At 39.9% G+C, this 21,933-nt stretch overlaps 1 protein-coding gene across 3 annotated transcripts in view; it reads right to left on the bottom strand.

Annotated features, from left to right (window-relative positions):
- Positions 1-17,039, bottom strand: part of ajap1 (adherens junctions associated protein 1) — a 45,261-nt gene extending 28,222 nt beyond the window's left edge. The window contains exon 1 of one of the 3 annotated variants that reach the window (XM_047608924.1): positions 16,039-17,039. In XM_047608924.1, the coding sequence (XP_047464880.1) occupies positions 16,039-16,067 (29 nt within the window). In that variant the 5' untranslated portion in view covers positions 16,068-17,039. The remainder of the gene's footprint in view (positions 1-16,038) is intronic. The other 2 variants (XM_047608913.1, XM_047608934.1) reach the window with 2 other exon arrangements.
- Positions 17,040-21,933: the final 4,894 nt, after the last annotated feature.

Below are 21,933 nucleotides of genomic sequence, written 5' to 3'. Positions count from 1 at the left end.
ACACAACCACACACAGAAAATTATCAACTGCATTGTTTGAAGATAGTCCAAATGGGATCTCAGTTTTACCATCCTGAGTCACGTCGTTCAGTACTTTGGGCTGTTTAGCTGTCTCCTGTGGGCTCAAATAGCAAGCGTTGGTGGTAGTGGTCTGTCAGCAGAAGCCAAAAAAGGCAAGCCTGCAGATCTTTTTGGAAGACAGCCTCCAAATCACTCTGCAAAGTCAGGAACATAAAGCCAGGACAGAGGTGCCAAAAACTGCAGTTCCTTCATTGGCCACTTGAGGCTCATAAAAGTGAGTCGATCCCCATTGGCCACGGATGTCAAACATGCGGCCAGATGGTCTAATGTAGCCCGCGGAATCAATTCACAAAGTGCAAGAACTACACAGAAGACAAGTAGTATCCGTGAAGCTGCGTGAAGTATCTGGAATGTCATGTGTTATGTGACCTTGTTTTATGTTGTAAATGATATGGACAGCCGTCAGTCTGTTTTCGGAGTCGAATGAGCTCCAACATGACAAAGTTTGGTACAGATTGATTAACTAACTTATTATGCATATTTAAACAGGTTCATCATATAATTGTTTACACAATTCACCTGCTTAAATATGCATAATTAAAGGAGTTGCTGCTTTGAGTGGTAGTTTGGTAGTTTTCTGCCAACATGTCCCCTACCCACCTCAGCTCTACTCATGCTCCACCCCATTTTTGAACTGTCAAGATGTCAGGGTTCAAGGCAGTTACCATACTGTAACTTTATTCTTTCATTACCGGTTATTGGTTCAGATAATGATCTATTTGCATCCATTTTGGTATTCATTCTTTTGCTTTGTTTTCAGCTACATCAGGAAGGAAGCTGACTGCTCAAAAGTGACTTGAGAGAGATGCGAGAGAAATAAATGAAACTGCTTCAGTAATTCATGGAAGCCAATGGGTGTTCGCTGATAGCACTGTAATGTACCAGGAGGGTCAGGAGATGCCAAGAGGACTCCCCAGCACAAACAAATTTAGAGAGGGTGCACTTCTAAGAGAGAACTTTAAAATAAAATCCAATTATATAATCAAATGTGTAATTAAACAGGAGCTTTCACAGCCAGTTGCCACTATTTATCTCAGTAAAGAACAAATTTGTCATATCATTAAAGCTTGTAACGTGTCAAGCATCTTGACAAAGGCAAGCAATACCCAGTGCCTAATGATTCAACTCTTTCCCCAGAAAAGATAAAAGTAGCTGAGGGCTCTGCAGGCTTTGCTTATCAGTGTCCCATGATAAGCAAAGAAACAGAGGGCATGATAGTGTCTCTGTGAATGAGGTCAACTTTAAAGGCTCTTCTGAAGCCTTTTTAAAATGATTCACAGCACCTCAATATTTTAGTAACCATAAAAAGTTAAGCATAGCAGTATTTGACACAACTGTTAAGAATACACTAAAGCAACATTACACAGGTGTGCAAACTCATGTCAGTGAGTACAAGGGCCTGATGAAGGTTTACATGACCCTTTGAACTCATCCTTTGCTCCATGTCAGATTCTGTAGAACAAAACAATTATCTCTGCAGCTAATCAGATTTTGTGCCTAATTATTGTCTCTGCATTGTATCTCTGGCCCACTTCTCACATCATCATCACACTGTGATCACTTGTGCGAAGTAGGTCTTAATTAGAACTTGTTGTGAGTTTGCAGAAGTGAGGCCTCAGCAGATGGGCTCCCCACCTGAGGGAGATGACATTTTCAACCTGTGTCCCCAGGCTGCCATCAACAGATACTGTATTTTATCAGTGGGGTCTCAGCAGCCCAGCCACTGAGTCACATCATGTTCCAGCTAAAACAACCATTGAAAGGTGATTTGTTGAAGGTGTGTCCATCCAAAACTGTGTGCGATGGCAGATACACTACTGCCAGGCAGGATTAAAACTGAATCAGTGATTTTCTTTTTTTTTTTGTTGTTCTTTAATTGTCAGTGCGGATTTTCCTTCTCTGGGTAAGGTGCACTTACTCAGCCTCATGTTAATAATTTCAATGTACCAAATATAACCAGTGTTTTTATTCAGGGTAGCACTTGCAATTGACACAGTATTTACTCGCTGAACTGTGGTATCCATGTCTCTACCCACACACTTCTAAAAACAGAAGGAAAAAAAGATAGATCCACTGGGGAAAAGCTTTACCAGCTACAGTTCACCAAGTTTCAAGCTGAAGTGGGAGGTTTTCTCTGGTGGGTCCAAACCAGCACAACAAGAGGTTAAAATGACACTTTGTGAGAATATGCTGGACTGTATCCCAACAATGTATTTGTAAGTACACTTGTTCCAAACGTACTAAAGGCACTGCCTCAGCACAGCTCACATTTTTTGGATTGAATTAAGTACAGGAAGTGACAAATACAAGTACATTAAATATAATCCACTATTTCAATTGATCCATTGAAACAGTTGCTTCTGAAAGTGTTCAGACCCCTCACTTTTCGCCAAGAACTTCAAATAAGTATGTCCCAAGTTTTGTTGCCCCAATCAGATATCGCTCTTTTAATGTTCAGCCTCATCTGAGTCCTAATAAGTTCATAAATAAACAAAATGTCCTGCCCAGGAGATTCATAAAGGCTTTTCTTATCTTTCTTATTCCCCACTGCGACTGTATTAAGTACAGTGAATCAGCCCAATGAAGCTAATGTAGCGAGGAGAGTTTGTACTGTGGCTCCTGCGTGAATCAAGTAGTACTGAATGACAATTACAACTACCACCTTACTGAACAATCACATTGCACATTTTAAAAATTGCTGTCTGACTAACTTCATTTTAGAGATGCCTGGATTGACTTTTGAATATTGCCATTTTTCATACCAATCTAGACTGAATAACTGAAAAAGGAAAATGGAAATGAAATGAAATGAAATTATTCAAACCCTTCATTCAATAAGTTGGAGAAGCACCTTTGGCAACTAATGCAGCCTCAAGTCTATTTGAGTAAATCAATAAATTTGGCCAGTCTTCAGTCAGATCCTGCCAAGTTTCGTCAGATACTATGGTAAGCACCAGTGAACTGTTATTTTTAGGCCTTTTTACACATTCTGAGAGTTTGGGCTTTAGTCTGACATTTATCCAGAAGACGCTTGGGCATTGTCTTATGATGCTTTTGGTTGCAGATTAGAAGAGTCTCCACTAGCTGGATGGTGGCACAAGGCTCCCACCATCATGTTTGACTTTAGGAATGATATTACCGGATTATAAGCAGTGGCTGGAGTTTGCCAAATATAGTCCCATGAGTCTTGCCCAGAAAATTCAGTTTCCCATCAACCCATCAAACATTCATCAAACAAGAGATTTCTTCTCTCATGCTCTCACAGTCCTTTTAATACAGCTGGCTGTCACGTGACTTATTCCGTATGGCTTTCAGTCGTTTGTCCCATCTCTGCAGAGGACTTCTAAACAGTGACTCCACTCTGTTACAGTGGCTGCTGTGCCCCTCGTCATGTCCATGACCAGCATTCCCCGGGCATTTTGATATCTGTTTAACGAGTGCTGTTGTACAATTCTACTTTACCATTTAGTTGTAACTGTCATTCCAGACATGTTAAACAAATATTAAGATACACATTTTGCCAGTGGCTTTGCTCAACTTTTTCTTTGTAAAAGGTAAAACGTAAGCTTTTCTTGTCTACACTTTTTTAACACGATCCTCTCCACCCGTGATTCACAGTTGGTTGTGTTGAATTGTGTCAAAAGGTTTCAGCACAATAAATAGTTCCTACTTTTTTAACATTAATATAACAAATTAAAAGAAGATTCTTGATCTTGCATTAATGATTTATGGCTAATTACAGAAGTAATATGTTAATTACATCGTTTTCCCACTTGTTATCTGCCTAGTATCAGTGAATGTATTAATATTTTATGTTTATCCATCATCTTTTCTGAGCATCATAGAACATATAAACATATAAAAATTCTGAGTGAAGATCTGTAAGACTATGATGTCTTTTTTTGTGTGTTTGCTCAATCACAGATATCATTCCAGTTGGAAACATTCAGTCTGGTATTCAGTGCTTCACTGTAATTGATGTTATTTATAGATGTTATTTATTGTCTGAAAGGCATAGTATTGTCATGGCTTTCTTCAAAATCCTCCAGGGGATTTGTGGATTTGTTATGTGTCCTTTTAAAATCATACACTTTGTGGAAACTGTTAAGGAGCTCCCGGAGCTATGTTGCTAGATTGAACAACTTAAAAGGATTATGTATAGAGAATACACCGAAGACAGGGGAACGCTGGTGGGAGCTCAAACAATGTGTTTCAATTCATTCCACTTTCCCCGACTCTGCCAGCCCCAAGCGCATCCCATCCACACTGGGGAGAAGATTCTTAAAATAGAGACTGGAGTATATGGAATATGCATTTGCATTACCCTAAGAGAGTGACAGAGATGGAGAAAGAACAGCGAAGGAGCTGTGTGGCAGTCTTACCCCTCTGGGGTGTAAAATCTTTCTGATAGCACTGAACAAGGACACTTCTCCTCTCACATGACTCACTCTGAGGGCAGCGCACGCAGGAGTACAGACCCTACTCGTAAAACAAGAAACATTTGACTAATCTATCTATCTATCTATCTATCTATCTATCTATCTATCTATCTATCTATCTATCTATCTATCTATCTATCTATCTATCTATCTAGTAGTTTGAGAGAAACAGCCCGTTCAAGTGCCTAGCTACCATTTGTTCATGAAAGTCTTGATATTTCTTTCGGGATATTAACATAATTCTAAAGCTAGGTAGTTTTGCTGTTAAACATTATATAATTCCACTGAGTACAAAAAGACAAATCTCCTGTTGCCAGTTATATCTAAGATTATTCCCTTTGACTGGAGTATTTAACAGTGTTTCCAGTGCATTAGGACCTTGTGGGACTAATGCTCTGCACTAACTAATGAAAAATGTTTGATTGCCTCTGCTCTGCTGTGTGTCCAATAGTTCTGTCCTTGATGGCGGACATGAATTCCTGATAATGGATACCTTGTGGGGCATTATCCCTTTTGTAAAGGTAATTGTAATGTCCAGTGCAATGAGTTGTCGTCCACTGCACTGGACACAAATGCTTTATTCTTTCAAACCTAAAACCTTTAAAAAACGACAATGCAGCAATTATATGCCTGTATACTTATATTTGTGCCACAATAACATTTTAGTCTCACACAGTCCACCTACATCCTCTATGTGATTCTGATAATGGGACGGTGCATGAACAGTTCAGTTACCCAACTTGACAGGATGTTATTGCTGAGCTCAGAAAATAATATCAGTGTCAAAGTTAACTCTCCATCTCTGCAGTATCGGTAAATCTTACGCACAGATCACTGCTTGGTCGGCTAAAACTGGTCGGTCACCAGTTTCAGGTACTAAATTTACATCACGCACTGTCAAACCATGAGGACAGAACTAAGCTTTGTAAAATAGATGGAGGGTTAAAGCCATATAAGCATTACAGTAAAATCACAAGGACATGAAGCCTTAGGGAGCTAGAGTGTGGCGTAATCTCCCCATAGACTGAACTCTGACCTTGCTGATGCACAGTCAATAATTCATTACTTCTTTCTAACACTTACTAATACTAGTAATAGCTTGCTTTGTTATAAAAGTAACAGTCACACCATATAACAATTACACTGACCCCTCTGGGATAAGTGAGGAAAACTTCTTTTTTTTTTTTTTTTGCTGCAGCACACTGAGAAAATGAGGGCGTGATAACAGTCCTTCTTTGCCCTTCCTTATTCCATTTCTTCCAGCATGTATCTTTAAGAGAGTCTGACCCAGAATAATCAAGGCTTCAAGAGGAGGTCAGCAGTCTGTGAAGATGAAACAACCTCAAGAATGGAAGCACTAAACAATAAAACTTAACTGCTGCACTCTTCGTAAACAAAGGTACAACACGCTACATTATTTATGACTTATGTATTATCACATTAAAGTGTCTTTAGTTTAAAGAAATAAAGCAGGTCATTCAGTCAAGAACTGATTCTGTGAAACCAGTAAAGATGTTTTACACTGAATTTTACTAGACATTTCTTGCTCGTTTAAATTTCACATTTTATGGAGAGCCGAAAATGTCACAATGAAAAATAAGGGAGAGTAAAGAAGAGAAGTAATACGACATGCAAAATATCAAATTATGTCTGTTATGTCCATAGGAGAATTCTCTTTTTCTTACAAACACCTCACTTTTTTGAGATTGCAAACAGTTGCTGACAAATGTATTGGTCAGGAATTACACGTTTGACCAGTGGTTGTCAGACAGGGTCATTTTACTATTATTTAGATTATTATATTATTTTCTGTGCTTTCTGCATCCTCAGCAACCTGAGTGATCCGATCACAAACAGACAACTTGAAGTACAGGTGTAAAAACATCACTGGTGACCATGTTCCATCAGTCACGTGGACACACATGAATGTTTTGCCTCATTCATTCAGAAAAGAAAGCAGGGAACTGCTATTATCAAGGGTGGTCTGGAAAGGTGAAAGCACCACTGTATGCACATAAGTCTGCTGCACCCTAAATGATGTCAGTGTTTATTTGCATACATCGCGTGGTGCCTTGACACAAATATGGAGATGCATTTTAATAATAGGCGTGAGCATGTACTTAAAGCTCTGCAGCTGCCATCAGATCACTCAGGATGAATGTTAATACTAGGCCTGTACAAGGTGAACCCCTGCTACTAGCCTTAATGGGATAACACTGTCACATAGTTATAACATCCTCTGCAGAAAAATTAAAAACAAACACAGAGAAGGTGATGAGATAAGATTGTGAAACAGAGCGGTGCAGTATAATGCACTAAATGACTAAAATGCCACTTAAAACCATTCAGTGGTGCTTTTTCACCTGTTTGCTGAGATCTCTCTCTGTCACACACATCACAACATGAGTAAACACACATCTGGACAGCAGAACAGAGGTTGCATTTTATTTGTTATTTTCATGGCACTAAGCCACGATAAGTAAGGTAAGTAAGTATAAATATGAAATGTAAGGCCAAAAGAATCTGCTTTACAAATTGTTAGCCTGAAAACGTAATTGCCCAAGTCATTTTTGGCTTAGGCACAATATGACACAATATGACACAACATGACTTGTTACAATATGAATAAAAAAAAAATACTAACGTGCTGCTGAAAACTGAGTTTCTTCTTGTTTTCCAGAAACATTTAAATATGATTATCATTGCGTTTCATTAGTCTATAGCATAGAGGGACTGTGGCAGTGTCCGCTTTAAAATTCCATGAAAATTCTTGAGAAATCTTACGGTGCATACTGTAGATGTAATTAAACCTATTCTTGCACACATTAAAGTCTGATTTTAGTTTAATCACAATAATTCAGTAGGAGCAAAGTAAAGGATGGAAAGAAGAAAAGATCCAGAAGTTGTTGTTCTGCTGGTTCAACAGGTGTCTGTCCATCCTTGGCAGATTTTCTTTTTTTTTACTCAACATATGGGGCAAAACCTTCTCTGCTGTTTGTGGGTCTGACTCAAAGAGCAGAGAAAAAGATCACCTGTTAGAACCAACTTAGAATCAACAGTATTTTAACACACTTGCCAGCTTGTAGCTGTCACTACCTACAGCTATATAAATAAAATGTACTTGGCATGGAAATATCTAACAACAAATCAATGTTGTGGTTATAAATATGGAATGACGCCCTGTTTGGGAGGCTCAGTAAATATCAAACGGTTAGAAAATGTTCAATTTAAACAGACTAAAGCTGTAGTGTCCTTGACTACGACTCATAGGGAAAAAGACTTCCTCGCCTTGCCCTTCTTTTCCCTGCAGCTCCATCTTCTGTGTATATGTGTGGGGTAAGGCTGATGATAGGGCTGCAGACCTTTGGGACATTCAGATTATAAAACAAAAATGAGGTTCTTATTTTGCGCAGTGCTTGCACAGTGCAAAGCTCTCTAGGGTAGTGAGGGAGTACGTGGAAGCTTCAGTTCAACAAGCTCCAGAAACCTACCGACTCAAATACGTTCTCCAACTATTCTGCTGCACATAACTTTCCCCTTTCTCTCAGGTGTTTGTCCCCTTTTACACTTGTTTTCTACACATGCTGACGACAACAAACAAATTAAACGCTAAGCGGAACCAAAGTGTCCTTGCATGATTTAAAGCAGCAATCTTAAGATCTTTCAATTAAATACATCTCTGTTGGAGCAGCCATAGTAAGCTGTTACTCGGTCGCTTACTGAATGATGGAAAATATCAATTTTGTGTCGGTTTAAAGAAAAAAAAATGTTGAAGGTCTTTATTTACATTTCAAATAACCAGACAATTATAGGTTAATTTGCACAATCTCTAATCCTTCTACTGTATGAAAACATTTTCAATATTCCATCACACAGACTCAAACTAGTCGCTAAGTCTGAATCGCGATCTGTTGTCCCTTGATAATTATTTGACGGATTATCATTTGTTACATCTGGACATTCCCATAGAATGAATCCTATTAACTTGACCTATTAATTTTACCTCATCACCCTTTCATGATGGAATTCATTGATTATTTTAACCTGGCAGGGAGATCAGAGCTACAATCTAGCGTCATCTCACAACTACACAACTCTTAACTGGTTAAACCGGTGGCCTGGAAGACACTGTCTGTCGCACTTTAGCTAAATGTTTTATTTACTGTGTGTGTATATATAAATATATATATATACATATATATAATGTAAATTATACCATAATTTTTTTGTAAATTTTACTTCTACCTAATCACTATTGTTATTTTTGTTTTTATTCTTATATAAATGCCTAGTTCATATTTGTTTTGTTTATATCATGACTCCTTAGACAGACTAATTTCCCTGTGGGGATCAATAAAGAAAAGTGACCTTGAATCTTGATTATTCCCCTAAACTGACTGGAATCATCTCCTCTTTTACACAGCAACAGAAATTTACACCAAGGAGAGCAATTATGTGTCCAGTGTGAAAAAAATAAAACAAAACAAAACAAACAAACAAAAAAAAAACACCCAACTGTCATTTAGCAAACTATATGTCCATTGAAAAGACTGAACTTCTCAGAGAAATGTGTTATTCATGTGAAAAATATGGCAGGTCTGCCTTCCCAGGTCAATAAGCTCAATACTGTTAATGATGAAGCAAATTGAAAATGTCAGTAGGTAAACAAAACGCTGAAAGGAATTCTCTTGATGAATGGTGCAGCACATTGGATATTTATGAATTATGAGGTGACAATGTTTGTTCCATTCTTCCATTTAAAAGTCATTTTAAATGGCACATGTCAAGCACAGTCACAACAACAGAATCTGCTTTGACACTAAAAAACAAATTATAGCACATTGTTGCAGTGGAGCTTCACTTTTTATGAGGAAGTAACTCCTTAAGTTTAATTCACCACAGTGGTGTGTTGGCCTTGATACATGCAGACAAAGAAATACATCTGAGAATAAGAACGATAGAAACTAACATAGTAAAACACGCAAAGCATCAGCACAGACGGTATCATATTGCAGCAGCTCAAAATGGCCCATGAACAAAATGTTCGATTGTTGTTTTAATCCACTTCTGTTCATTTTTTCCTTTGCGTTGCATCTCTTTCCCGCTCTCTCCAATTGCGTGGAACGCTGTTCAGGGACAGCACGAGCTGTGTTCATATATATTTCAGGCACATTATGGAAGCATCTTGATATATTTTTGTTTCTAATTTTCAGAAGCAGATGGCACCACTTTGAAAATAGGCCAAAATGTTTTACATGACTATTACTCTACACAATCCACTGACTTCACAACATCTTCATCATGTACGGTATTTACCATAAATCTAATTAAGAATATATATTCTTTTAAAATGACACCATGATTAGCTGGGAGTTGTAGTTACGGGGCTATTTTCAGCTGCAGATTAATACAGTGAGTTAAACTGTATGTGAGATGTCCAGGGTACAGGGTACTGTACTGATACATTCAATCTTATTTCAACATTTGCTAGTAGCTTAGGGCTAAAATAACAATTGAACCACACAAAGACGTTCAATTCTCTGTTATTACTTTATAAATGAAAAAAAAAAAAAAAATAGATATGTAGGTAGAATGGGGAGATATTTTTGTTAAGTACAGGTTAAAGGAAAATAAATCCAAGTATTCTGCCAACAGGGAATCAAATCCCAAATGGTCCAACCTCAATATTACTGAAATGCTGTGTAGAAAAATCTATTGGGCTTTGGATTCACGCAGTACAAATGTTAGTGGTTGCTTTTACATGTGTTGAGAGTAAGAAAAAATATCTTTTACTTTACAATGCCTTACAGTTGAAACGCAGTACAGTTGTTATTTAGTTAAGAGGACTACAAATGTAACATTTTATCTTAATATATTATATTCCTGATACAACACAGGTTTTATAGGACACTTAATACAGAGCATGTATGAGCTCATAATACATTTAAACATCATATGAGGAGGGACCCAAAGCAAATAAATTTCACTAGTGTCACTCTAACTCCATTTTCCATTGTAATTCTAATAGTATATTATCCTGTTATTATGATGATTTATTGCTTTATGGTCAGTATTTAAGTGCTGAATATGATCAGTTCAGCCTTGCACATGCATGTATCAAATCATGCTCAAGCTAATGAGAGTTCTGTGCAGTTGTCAGCTGTGTTTGCATTGCATAAGTATTTGCGTTCCTTGCAGTACAGTTGAGGAGGGTTCATCCTCCGCCCCCTAAAAGGAAGAACTGTAATACCTCTGAGTCTCCATCTGCAACCTGTTGAATATGTAATCATTCCTTTGTCGTAGCTGCAGAGGGCTGTGTGCTCAAGCTCTCAGACTAAGTGACAGGGCAAATATAACCCAGCATGTACACACATACACACGCACACACATGCAAATGACTCGGAGTTGGCAAGCCCAATTGCCAAGATACACAGGAACCAAATCTCTTATTCCCACTATGTTGTGTTTCTGATTTGTTGATTATGGTGACTAAATCCTCCTGGATACTGCTCCAGCTAAGTGGCATGCCCCTGATATCAAATGAGTGTGGTAAGCACTGAGACTAACCAAGTGTTCACAGTTCCTCTTGACATCTCCCACTGATTATCAACAAAACACAACAGACAAATCATGTGAATTTCTCAATAAAGAATTCCCCTTACACAATTACCCATTTTCAGTGGTCTAACTCTTAAAATATGTCTCGTGGACAGCGGCACATGATCACATTCAAAGGCTGAGTGTCGTAGTTGTCTATTAACAAAATTTTGAACATGTTTTGACCTTTAACTTGGGAGGATGCTGCCATGTTGAAGTTACAGTATCATCTTCTCATCATAAATCAAAATGCACCATTTGGACTTATCTCGTCTCGTTGGTTGAGTGTGTGTGTGTGTGTTTCTTAAGAATATCAGCAGCATGTGGTTGTGCTGCTCTGAAAAAACTCAGGCTCTGAGGTGTAGGAGTTAAGCTCTCCTCGGTAGATTTCCAGTATTAGGGAGATAAATACCACAGTTGGCTTTCCAAAGAGTTCCAGAGATTTATGGATCGCCTCTGTGCAGCAGGCCTCTGGGAGGCAAATATTGGATGAAATCTTCCAAATGTTTTGGTAGAGCGCAACACACACACACACACACAGTTATGGCTGTAAGGCCACGCTGCAGCAGCTGCTACAGTGGCTGTAGTGTAAGAAACATTGCTGTGTTGCTGAGGTCGGAACATAATTCATCGAGGAAAACAAACAGGAAAGCGGTATACTGTATATAGGTTTGTGGTGGGGGGTGGGGGGGTGATGCATCATCCCATTAATTATGCCCTCTGCACAAACCCTTCTAGTATAGTGTGCTTGACCCACGTGTTCATAAAGTTAAGCAGCCGTGCAAAGAAACAGGGTGAAAAGAGAATCTGGACAATGCTCCAATCATATCAGTCCTTGTTGTCAAAGTTTTTATTGTGCCAAAATCCACATCAATTAACTCTGAGTAGCATGGAGGAAGATAAAGCGGTTGGTGGTTTGAGGGGGGTGGAGACACGCATTCTTTTGTTCATTTATCATGTATTTTAGAGGAAAGTAGCCCACTGAGATACACCCCTGTGTCTGCAGAGGGTCAGTTAGTGGGAACAGCCATGGCGGATAAATCTGATCCTTTGTAGAGGCAGTATTGATCCAGCAAAAGCTCACTACATGAATCAAGTATGAGCTCTGTGCTGTTAGTTCCTTTACTCTATGGGATGGATGTACTCCCATTCCTTCCTCGTGTAACCCAAATTAGATGGTCCGGTCATTAAACCCAATCAAGCTGAAGACTGTGATCACTTCAGTGGGAACGTTCCACTTAATATTCATGACATTCAAATATGGGGATTTAAATTTAGGAAAGTTTACTGTCTCATAATGGTGTAAAGCCACAATGTTATACTTTATACTTATAATTCATTGTAATGAATATTTATTTCCTGATTTTACTTTTCCAAAATCAACCTCAGCAAAACTCTTGTTCTCCATGCAGTTATGTGTGAGCAGGAATGTAAACCACAATGGCAATTACGATCCAGTTCTGGAAACTGCCTGTCTCTCCTCTGTTAATTACTACACCAGTCAGTGGTGGGTCATTTATAGTTCACCGCTGCCCGGAACAACAACTCGTTTCTCTCTTTGTGGTATTTCAAAAATGGACAGATGACCGAGCATCCATGCCTGTCTGTGTCTCACGTTACTACACAGGGACAACCTGTTCTGGTCCTCCTGGACTTAACAGACTGCTGAGGACAGGGTGTTAACGACACACACACAGACACACTCACAAACACACACACGTACACACACCTCCCGAGGATAGGATCTCAGAGAAGCAACACAGCCTATTTCACTGCAAATTAGGTTAATCACGCTCCAGAGAGGCCCAGTTAATAACCCTCATAGAGGCTATTAAGATGGCAACTAAATCATAGGAATATTGGGATATCTGATGGCCCTAACACAGTAATGTCACATTCAGACCTGGAGTTTTTGGTAGAGTTATCAGTGAGGACGATGGCTGGTCATATACACCTTAAGCAGCTCTTGACTGATGATGTGCAATTGTTTCTCACTGAAAAAAAAAACACCTCAGCACAGAGTATAATATATAGGGAACCCTTGTTCATTAAAGCAACGATATTAATCAGAATTAAACAACCAGTCAGATACAAAGCAGCTCCTTGGGCAGGGATAATACACAGAATACTAAGCACATGAGCTCCAAGAATATCAATACGAGAACATAACTCCTGTGCTCTTGCGGCTTACATTTCATTAAAACCGCCACTGTGTTTTCTAACTGTCATCTTTGAACTAACACTTCGTTCACTCGTGTCATGTCACACACCATCCCTAATTTCACAAGAATAAAATTCAGGCCTAGAAAGCTAGACACGTGAAGGAACAGTCACCTGCGCTCAACAGTCCTAATGTAGGCAAGAGGAAGCTGAAAAACGAAGCTCTCGTGAAAGGCAACTGGTGCCTCTGCCAGTCATATTTTACAGGTGCAGTGTGCCGAGGCCTGATAGCATCTCCAGTGCCGAGGCAGTACGAGAGCTCACCGTGGGGAATCTAAAACTGTGTGACGTCCATAAAAGATTGAGCTCAGAGATGTCGAGCTAGGGAGAGATGAATCCCTGCTGTTTAACCCTCTCTGGTTCGAGCTTGTTAGAATTCTCTACCATTACAGGCACTCGCATATGGAATCGCAACTAAATGTATCCCCTTTGAAATACATGCGAATGGAATTTGAAGAGCTCATTTCTTTGAAAATTTTCACAAGAGGAAATGCAGCGTGGGCTATTTATTTGATGGTACTCATCGTCGTCTAACTAGATTTGAACCTGTCTGCATACTGAATAATAAATTATTTTTAATATTGAATGAGGACTATTCAACGCAAAGTTTTCAGTTTTCACCAAGCAACTGTGTTCCATGTCACCATATTTCACATTTATGTCAGTACCACAAGGCTGAAAATATAATTGTGTCAGTGAATCAATACATCACCATTTTGGATTTATCCAGAAATACTGAAATATGTGCAAAGCACCAGACACATTTCCTACATTTATTCTCTTGTAGGGCAGTATGGTCGAAAGTTAAAAATTATACAGTATTTCCATATTTCATAAACACATAAAATATTAATATTTTTCTTATCAACTATGTTTTATTGTTAAAGATCATTCCTAATTAAGTCTTTTTAGCGGAATTTGCTTAGAATTATTAGTTTCGATGGGAACATTTTGTGAATAACAAGATCACAGCTTGTTAGCATCACATCGCTTGCAGTCTAAAGTCCATAAATGATGATAATAAGGAATTATCACTCAGCCCCAGTCCACAAGCTTTATAATGTTATAAATGCTATCCAGCTGTCCTTCTCTCCTGGTTTGCTGGAGTCAGTGTTGCTGAATTTACGCCCACATCTCTAGTTCCTGTAGGTGGTTTGTTCTTTGTCTGTTCCAACAGGTGCAGTGGCTTTCTCTGCACACACGCGCAGCTCATTTCTCCTTCTTTTTATTCTAAACATGGAAATAAAACTAATCAGTCACACTGAAGAAGTAATGTATCCCAGTTAAGACATCCATATTCAGTGTCCGATGATAAGTGACAAAAAACAAACACAAACTTTTAGTTTGTGACAGCAAAGTACACACTCACAACCTCCCGAGAGAAACACGTGACTAAGAAGAAGCAGGTTCAGCCACAACAACTGATAACATCCAGCTTCCAATTTTGACATTCCACATCTCACCAGCAAGTGACAAGGAAATTCCTGAAGATGAAAATTGGTTTCAGTGCCTCTGACTGATCAATCTGGAGACATGGGACCTAAAAGCATTTCATTTCATCATCTTGCTGCTCTGTCTATGGTGTGCACTGCCATTACCCCGCGAGGTCAGCCCTAAGATGTACAGTGGGTGTCATGCATAATAAACGCACGGCTGCAAATGGGCAGGAATTAGAGCTTACCGGTGGGAATGAGATCCAGCAGGTGGCAAGAGATTCTCACCGCTGGCAGGTTTCGGTCTCATTTCGCAGCGTGTCATTACCTCTAAACCTATTTCACGCCAAATGAATGAGCTCAATTTTAGCTTTTGTTTGGAGACTTGGAAACTAAGTTGTAGTGAGTGGATGGTTCGCTACACTCCATCAATTTAGAGCTATAGAATAATATAAATTCTTGCTATTTATTGAGTTTTCGTTCTTAACATAATAACAGATGAGGTCAAGCTTTTCTTTCCACCCAGATAGTCATCCATCTCCATCTGTGATAACACTTAACATTATCCACATTTTAGGCGGTTGAAGCTAAAAGCACTCTGGAAATATAATGCAATTACAACCCACGCTCAGACGTCTTGATATCTTATTTTCAGCTCTCACTTCCCCCCATAATTTCCTTATTAACTGCGTGTGGAGCGCGCGTGCGTGATATTTTCCCCTCGCGCGTGAGGAGGAGCTGACAGACCTAACCTTGAGACTGTGCGCGCACGTGTCTGTGCACGCGCGTTATAGGCACGCGCGCGTGTCTGCGAGTGTATGTGTGTGGCGTGCGCCGTTCTGTTGGCGACCCCCAGCGTACAGGGTGAGAAATTTTCCATCATATCATTTCCTAAAAAAATAAAAAAATAAAAAATTTAAAAAACCCAAAACAAAAACTAAAATCTCCACAAAGGCTGCGCTTTATCGTTTCATACTGTCAACACCACAGCAGACATCAGCCGACGTGCGTAAAGAACTTTGGCACAACGGCTGCTGTATTTGTCTTTTTGCAGACCTATCGATACATGGAATCCGCTCATCAATTCCAGCAGACTCCTCTCATAACTTGCAGTGGCGTAGATTTAAAAACTGAGACATGTTGTCGAAATGCAGCGTCAAATGTGAAACTACATAAAACGTCACAAGTATTTCACGTCGCCCACCGCAAGCGTTTCCTAATTATATCGCAAATGAGTATGGCACGAAATAAAATTCTTCGTGGCTTACCTGCGCGCAACACTCCGTTTTATCCACATTTTTCTCGACTGCCGAATCCGACTCAGTCCTCCAGGTATCCTCCCATTTAGATGGGTTTCCACCAAAGTCGACAACTGCTGATGTTTTTTTTTTCTTTTTTCTTTTTAAAAATATAATAGAAAATAAACACTCAAGTTACGGACCTTCCTCCAGCTGTCAACGCAAACATTATTTAAGCCATATCCTTCAACGTTGCGCACATCAAATTCCTCCAACAACGCTGCCAAATCCCACAAAATAACAAAACAAAAAAAAACCACCAGAACAATATGAGGTCTGTTTGAAGTTGTTGTCTGATGTTCTGTTGCCGAAGCCGTCCTCGTTATCAGTTAAAAGGAGGGGGTAGGCGCTTGCAGGCGGACAGGTGAGCGAAACCAGAGGAGATACCCTCAAACTTTGCCTTCACGCAAATCTCTTATTTCCACCCCCCACCCTGCTGGAGAGACAAAGATGGTAAGATGGGCAAAAACAGGGCATGTACTTGGCATCCTGATCGCTGAAATGACAGCGCACCGTCTCCTACATTGTTGAAAGGCAGATGAACGACCAGGAAAAAAAAAAAAGAAAAGAAAAAGAAAGAAAAGAAAATGTGGGCGGAAGATGAGGATGTTCGACACTCTGAAGCACGGAGGATTCAAGTCGCCACTGCCAAGGGGGTCCTCTTCATCTGCTTACATCTGTGGAGGTGCTGGGGGTAGCGGAGTGGTTGTATACAAAGTAAAAACAAAACAAAAATAAAAACAAAAAAAAAGAAAAAAGAAATAAATAGGTGCAACTGAAAAAGGAAGAGGGGGGAAGCGGCGGAGGAGAAATCCTGGAGGCTGAGGGTTGTTTCGGAGGAGTTAGAGAGAGAGAGGAGGGTGGGGGGGATGAGAGCTTGTCATCAGAGAGGAGAGGAGACTGGTCCGTCTCCTCCTGCTGCTCCTCTTCTCTCAGACTGACGAACGACCTGCCCGCTGAGTCCCACGCTGCCGTGACGTCATTTTAAAGCCAAATATGTCATGTGCTGGAGTCTCACGTCATGTGGGTGCACACACTCATGACTGTCAGACCGAGTGTGACAAGGGACAGCAGGAACTGTAAAAGACTCTGTAGCTACGGGCTGCATGACCAAATGAGTGAAAAGACATTTGGAAATACTATGTATTTGAACGGCATACACCATATATAATATAATATAATATAATATAATATAATATAATATAATATAATATAATATATCAAAATGCACAATTTGCTTCGTACAAATAACATAATAATTCGTTTATAATTATATATTTATATGTATTTAAGGGTGTCTGTTGTTGCAGAAATGTCTGCCTATTGGCTTTAAATAAGAAAAGAATCGCACTCATACTAATCAGGCACGTGTCGAGCTCTACCTAAAAATAGTAAAATAAATGTGGAAATATATTTGAAAAACATACTGCATTACACACAGGATATGATATGATGCGATGCCATGTGATAACCCCTTATCCCAGCTGACATTAGATGAGAGGTGCACCCTCACCAGGTCGCCAGTCTGTCACAGGATTAACACAGAGATTATATTATTTTATGTTATAATATAACAAAATATAGTGTAATAAAAAAACTGTTTATCATATGGTGTGTTCATTTTTTTTATGGAACAGCAAATATGTTAGCTTATTGGAGATACTGAGAAAAATCTCATATCAATTCCTAGTGATTCTCTGTGGCATTGTTTCAATAATAAGCTTCTGCAACGTCACAAGATTTATTTCAATCCAGCGTTCCATTAATTCTTCACCAAGATCTCATATTGATGATGGGAGAGTCTGACCACTGCTCAAAGCCTTCTCCAGCACATCCCAAACATTCTTAGTGGGGTTCAGGTCTGGACTCTGGTGGTGAAAATGATGTCTCATGCTCCCTGAACCACTCTTTCACTATTTGATCCCCATCCATTGTCATCTTGGAATATGTCACTGTGAATGTACTGATGTTGTTATTTTTCATCCACTAACCTCTTAATCAGAGTCCTGAGTTCTACTGTTGTTTTTCTTCGATTTTATTTCACCAAACGCTTAATTGAGTGGCGATCACCAGCAATCAGGATTGTTTTCTGACCACATTTCTTCCTGGAGGATGATGGTTCCTCACTATCCTTCCGGTTTTTTTATAATGTGTTGGACAGTTCTTAACACAATTTGAGGTCTTTCTGCTTCAATCTCCTTGAATGGTTTCACTGCTTGATGCATGCCAATGATTTGACCCTTGTCTAACTAACCAAGAAGTGTAATTACTTGCTGAATTAAGCTTTTATTATTATTGTTAATGTAACATCTTATTGCAATGAGTATTACACTACTTCTTTTCCAGTAAAGGATGATTGGTACTATCTGTAGGTCCCAATAGCAGACACTTCCAGTTCTGCAACCAAGACATGAACCCTCACCAGCCCAGAAAGTGCTGCCAAATGTGTTTGGCTAAGTCAGAACTTGGGCGGGAATTATGCCTCACAGTTCCAAAGTGGTGAAATGTTAAATAAATGTTGTTCTCTCTGTTCTTATGTCTGAGCTCCTGGACACACTTAAACACTAAGTCTTTAAACCCCCCCAAAAGCAAACTTAATTATTTCTTATAAGCCTGATACTTTATGACATGTTATTATAGTAAGAGAATTACCTGTAATAATGCAATGAGAAAACACAACAGTACCGCCGAAGAATGTCTTCTCATCTCATCTTCTACCACTTAATCCTCACTAGGGTCACAGGGGTTGCTGGAGCCTATCCCAGCTGTCAGAGAGGCGGGGTACAACCTGGACCCTGGAACCAACCTGGACCTTCTCACTGGGATCAGTGCTAACCACAGAGCCACTGTACTGCCCTCTGCCAAACAATGTAAGCCTTCATTTAACTGTTTTGTTCAAGGAAGTAGAAGTAGAACGGAGAACTGAATATAGAATGATTTTTCTGCCACAAGTTATAATGTTCTGGCTCAGTAGGTAGAGCAGGTAGAGCAGGTTGTCCATGAAGGTTAGTCGTTTAATGCCCAAAGAATGCAATGTGCCAAGGTGTCCTTGAGCAAGTCACTGAACCCCCTAGCGGCTTCCAGTGTTTGACGCGTGTGAATGTGTGTGTACTTGTGTGAGTGAATGGGTGGATGTGTCTGTGACTGTAGAACTCTTTAAGTACCAATTTTGTTCCCCCCTTTAAAATGTATGAGCCTCATTTAAAAAAAAAGGTGCTACTGTGCAATACGTATGAGTATATACTAGATGGATATGATGTCAGAATTCAGAAAGTCTTTAGCACATCACAATCGATTGCGTCACCTTGCTGAGGCGATGTTAAATATGTTTTTCTTTAATACAATATTTTCCAGCTGAATGCTGAAGTGAAAGGCTCTGTCTAGTGAGTATGACATGACTGCAGCATTAAACTGTCATCCTGGAGGCTTTTTGCACACCTGTACTACAAGATGTCAGTGGTAGGCAAAAATCCTGTTACATTAGAATCATTGCGTTGATGTGACCGCACAGCGAGATGGGTGAAAATATTCTCTATGACAAGAACAGCTCTTGCGTGAGAAAAAGAGAGAATGTGACGGTCTTTCTTGTACACCTCGGGGTCAAAGCGTCAAACCAATGAGCACATCACACCGGTTATAAGCCCTTGCAACCGCTTTCCGAAAAAAAAAAAAAAAAAAAAAGCTGTATTTCCCTGTTTTGAGCTCAGATTCTCACCATAGAGCATCCATTAGCTTATGGCGTAGTTCTGTATTTCTCTATCCTTCCATCTTTGCCTCACAGTCTCCAGGGCTACCTTCATCCTCATACACACAGTCTCATCTCCCAATCTGATGAATTGCAGCTGTTTATAAAATGAGGCAACTTTCCTCCCCCACTAATTGTTGCTATAACGCACACTTCTGTCAAATACCCTCATTAGTGCATTACTGTGTATACATACATACTGATCCAAGTGGATATCTCTGTCTGAGGAACGTGTCAGTTGCTCCTCAGCAGATGGAAGCTGTCATCGCTTTCTTTCTCTCAGTCACTTCCTCCATCCCTACCCTTCTCATTCACACCCCATCTCCCACACTCACTGGTTTGCATGTCGTCTTTCTCTGGTTCATGCTTACCCATCCTCATGCGTGCTTGCCTTTGTTCATGCGAGTGACACGTATGTGTGATAAGACTGTGAACGGGTTTATTTCGCATCAGAGACAGAGTCACAGGTTGTCATGGATGTTTGAGGCGGCGGGTGGTTCTGGCTCACATGGACCAAAACGCAGCATACTAAACATCTGTTGTGTAAGCCATTAACACCCCACCACGAGAGTGCGAATTAAAAGGAAGAGGGATTTAAGTATTGCTGTGTATCTGCTAAGCTGGATTGAGTCACTCTGAACAGCAGTTGTGGGTATAGTTAAATGTGCAGGGTGAATGCTGCAGAGTGCGTTTATGGCTGTGGTCTTGCTGGGGTTACAGACAGAGTTGCTGCTTTGGTGGAAAGGTGTGAGTGTTCAGATGTTGCCATGGAATTATTCATACTGACTATCTAGGCTTTAATCTGCACTGAAATCTGAAGACATACAAAAGGATGTCAGTGTAGTATGTTTGTCTCCCCCTCCTGGCAGTAAGAGTAATTATACAAACACCATTGACGTTGCATTCGTACGAAGTTTTTACACTGTGCCCCCACTTCCTTGCGTTGGCCAAACTGACGGCATTTTCCCATAGACTGTATAGAGAGTTATTCCCCAGTGATCCATGCTGCACCATCTTGCGACTTTGGAGCCAGAGTTTCTGTAGTATGGACCGAGAGTGGAGCCACATGGGGTAGCAATATTGATGACCCAGGCACACTTCCACCAGACTCAGATTGTATTTATTTAATGCTACATTCTGTTCTACCTCCACTAGTTAGAAAGAAATGTTGGATTATAAACTGTACTTTTTTTACAACTTTCACGGTCCCACGTGACAGCTTTTATGGAACGGTTGGCGTGGCAACTGGTGGTCGTAATTATGTCACATCCTTTTTCCATTTAGTTATTTCCTATGTCAAATAGGAAAAAATGAAACATCCAAAAAAATAAGAATTTAACGTGCATAACCATTATATTAACTACGTAAAACGACTAAAACCATCCTTGAACCAAAAAATAATTTGACGTGTATTTTAGTGTTTTAGATCCACTAACATGGAGGAGGTGGAGCTTATGAGTTATACTGCAGTCAGTCACCAGAGGGAGCTCTGTATGCTTTGGCCTCACTTTTGAGGAGCAGTTCCGCCGTCCATAATTTATACAATCTATGATTTATACAGTCGATAGTTCTGCACTCTAGTCACGTGTTCTTTCTGCTCTTCAACAATGAAAACACCAGTGGTAATCCCTGTTTGCCCTCAATGACTGCTTTGTTTTTCAGACTGTAATCCTTCCTCTGAACGCAAGAACCTTTTCTTGAGTACCTCCTAGATTCTATTGAATTCTTCCTGACCATCAAAGAGAGTGAATTCATTTAACCTTACATTCACAAGTCTTGTTTTTTCTTGCAAAAAACAATCTAACATAGCCCTCAATATCACGGACACTGTCCCATGTTGTTGGACAAGGAACAGGTGTTCTGAACATTGCTCAGAGGGACAGAAGACCTCTACCAATATCCGGATGTTAATGCAGTTTGAGTTCCCAACAGAGATCGCTCTGAGGCCAGACTTCACCCTGTGGTCCCCCTCAGTTCCAAAGCTGAAGAAGACATCCAAGGAGGTGGCAGAAGATGCAGAGAAAACAAACTTCTGACTGTGGCTGAGAAGGATCCAAGCCAACCCAACCAGATTTTAAGCCTTGAGACAGTAAAGTACAGAGGGATCTACCTTGTGCGGA

This window comes from Mugil cephalus, chromosome 1, assembly GCF_022458985.1.
Source record: "Mugil cephalus isolate CIBA_MC_2020 chromosome 1, CIBA_Mcephalus_1.1, whole genome shotgun sequence".
NCBI classification, from domain to species: Eukaryota; Metazoa; Chordata; class Actinopteri; order Mugiliformes; family Mugilidae; genus Mugil; species Mugil cephalus.
The sequence above is the reverse complement of the archived record's forward strand: the minus strand, read 5'-3'. Positions and strand labels throughout refer to the sequence as shown.